At 56.4% G+C, this 2,791-nt stretch overlaps 1 protein-coding gene across 1 annotated transcript in view; it reads right to left on the bottom strand.

Annotated features, from left to right (window-relative positions):
* Positions 1 to 2,146, bottom strand: part of DQ04_02851050 (putative NUP-1 protein) — a gene marked incomplete at both ends in the record, with an annotated part of 2,292 nt that extends 146 nt beyond the window's left edge. The window contains one exon of the mRNA XM_009312282.1: positions 1 to 2,146. This exon is cut by the window's left edge and continues 146 nt beyond it. Coding sequence (XP_009310557.1) covers positions 1 to 2,146 — 2,146 coding nt within the window.
* Positions 2,147 to 2,791: the final 645 nt, after the last annotated feature.

Here is a 2,791-nt window from a genome sequence, read left to right as displayed (position 1 = left end):
GCTCGGCAGCAGCACGGAGCTCATCCTCGGCCTCACGCAGCCGGTCCTGTGTCTCGCGCAGCTCAGCAGCAAGCGCTTCCACCGCACGCGCAGGGGCATCGCCGCTGCTCTCCAGCCGCGCCACCGCGTCCGTCAGCTCGGCAACCTTGGCGGTCTGTGCATTGCGCTCGGCAGCCAGCTCGTCGACAGCCGCCAGGGCACTCGTGAGACGCTCGCTCAGTGCGGCCTTGTCCGCATCAGAAGCATCACGGGCAGCAGCCGCATCCTCCAGCTCCTTCTCCAGCGCAGCAACGCGGTCCTCCAGGCCAAATTTTTTTTGTCTGCTCTCGGTGAGGCTTTGTTGAAGTTGCAGAGGATTATCGTCTTTTTCTGTGCCTGATGATGTTTTTTGTTTTTGTTGTTCTTCTGGGTTGTGTTGCATTAAGTGTTGTGTTTTAGTATCTCGTGAAATCATCGCTTCAGACAATGAAGACTCTGTTGTTGGCTGCATGAGTCCTTCACGTGAGATAGAAAGTGGATCGCTTGTTAATTCCGTAGGGTTCTGGAGTGTGCAAAGAGATGCTAATGCTATGTTGCTACGTGTGTCCTTCTCTGTGGCGCGCTGGAGGTGTCTTAGCTGGTCATTGAGTGCCTGTATAGTAGACATCTGGCCTTCAAGCCGTACATGAAAGGCGGCTATGACGTTGTCAGACTCCTGGCATCGGGCCTGTAGAGATAGAAGTTGCTCTTTTGTGACGAGGAGGTCTTGTTCAATGAGCGTTTTTGCTCTTCTCGATAGATCGAGCTCCACTTCGAGATTGCTGGTGAATTGGCGCATCGTGTCGATTTCCGCGTTTGACTTTCGAATAATCTCGTTCTTTTCCTCTCCCTCGCGGCGAAGCGTGAGGAGCTGTTCCTGCAGCGTCTGCTTCTCGAGTTCAAGAGTTGTGTCAAGGGATGGACTTTGCTCTTGCTGAAGGAGCTCCACGTGTTTCTGTAGCTCCTCACAGCGTCTATTGAGAGCATGGTACTCATGATGCGTGACTGAAGCGCGTTGAAGCAGAGTTTCTTGAAGTTCCTCGTTGGTCATGTTCTGCGCACGGCACAACGTTTGAAGGCCTTCCATCTCCTCCCGTAACGAGGTGTTCAGGCCTTGGAGAGAGTTGCGCTGCTTGATTACCTCCTCCAGACTACTCTCGTGGTCGAGCCTCTCTTGTTGCATCTGTTGTCGTAGATCCTGCATCTCGGCGCGCAGGACCTGCAAAACATGGCGTGTCTCTTTTAGCTCCTCCTCTTCCCCCGCGGTGCGCGTGGTGGTAGAGTGAATAGCCGTAGTTTCACGCTCACGAGCGGTAGAGCGCTCGTTCGAGAGTTCATCCTGAATACTGCGCAGCTGATCCAGTAACCGTCTGTTCTCCTCCCGCAGCTCGTTCACTTCGGCTTGCCGTTGCTCTAACCCCACCCCGTATTCTATCACTGAAAGGCCGCCTCTATGTTCTTCGGTCGTGTGAAGCAGTGCTTTCAGCCGCTGTACTTCGCCGTTTGCCTCATCGAGCTGGTGCCGCAGCTCCTGTGCCTCCATTTGATGACGGTAGATGACGTCACCGCACAGTTGATGATCACGCTCAATACGTTCGAGGCTGCCGTGTTTCCGCATGAGCTCCCTGTGCAGCCGAGCCGCCTCCTCCTTGTAGTGGTCCCGCAGGTGGTAGGCGCGGTCGAGCGCATCCTTCGCCTGGCTCACGTCGCCCTCAAGACGGGCGGTGTAATCCATACGCTCTGCCTGCGACATCTCCTCCCATCCAGGGCGGTTGTGTAGTACCGCTGTGCGCCGCACCGCACCGCTCACGTCCAGCAGGCTCATGTGTGGGGAAAGGGCCATCTCGTCACGCGACATTCCCACCAGTACGCGGCTGGCCTGCATGCCCGCTGCTGCTGCTGCTGCTGCTGTTGTTGATGTCGCTGCTGGTGACACGGTGCGGTCGCGGTGACTGATCGGGTCAGTGGCAGCGAGACCTCGTACGTGAATGGGCGCAGCGAGGTGCGGTGAGAGCAGCGGCGGCGTGAGGGCGACGCTGCTTCTGCTGCGGCGTATGTCGTCCGGTGGGGCGCTCCACGTTCTTGTGAAGAATCCCGGGTACCGGCGGGCATCATCGGCACTGAACATCTGGATTTCTCCTTTTCTTGTGATGCTGATGCTCTTGTTGTTGCTTCTGTTTCTCTTTTGTATCGCGCGTTTCTTACTCGTTGCTCTTCACTGTTTCTGTGTATACTTCTTCCCTCCTTCCTTCGCGCCTGCCTTACCCCTCCTCTTATGAAAATCGGTGAACTCTCCGTGCTGCCAAATACGTGGCCCAAAATTGATGGCAGGACCTTTCGCCCCTCTCTCGCTCTCCCTCTCTCTTTATCTCTCTCTCTCTCTCTCTCTCTCTNGGACCTTTCGCCCCTCTCTCGCTCTCCCTCTCTCTTTATCTCTCTCTCTCTCTCTCTCTCTCTGTGTGTGTGTGGCGGCGGTGTCGAAGTCGCCCCTAGACACGCCCAGCGCAAACGTACTCAACTATTCTTACACTCACTAGCACTGGCGCCGTGCGGCACAACACAACACGCACGTGCAAGTGGGCAAGCATGCATGTGTGGGTGTAGGGAGGGGGGGAACAAAAAAGGAGAGGGAGAAGGACGCATATATAGAGGGTGCCACGCATGCATGATGAGAGAAGCCCCCCCCCAACAACAACAACATCAACAACAACGTGCGAAGGGCCGCGGGATGCACCGCCCTCCCTTTGACTTCGCATCTGTGCCCCCCCCCCCC

This window comes from Trypanosoma grayi (genome assembly GCF_000691245.1).
Source record: "Trypanosoma grayi strain ANR4 Tgr_285_V1, whole genome shotgun sequence".
In the NCBI taxonomy this organism is placed as follows: Eukaryota; Euglenozoa; class Kinetoplastea; order Trypanosomatida; family Trypanosomatidae; genus Trypanosoma; species Trypanosoma grayi.
Note: the sequence above shows the minus strand (reverse complement) of the source record. Positions and strands in the feature narration are given on the sequence as shown.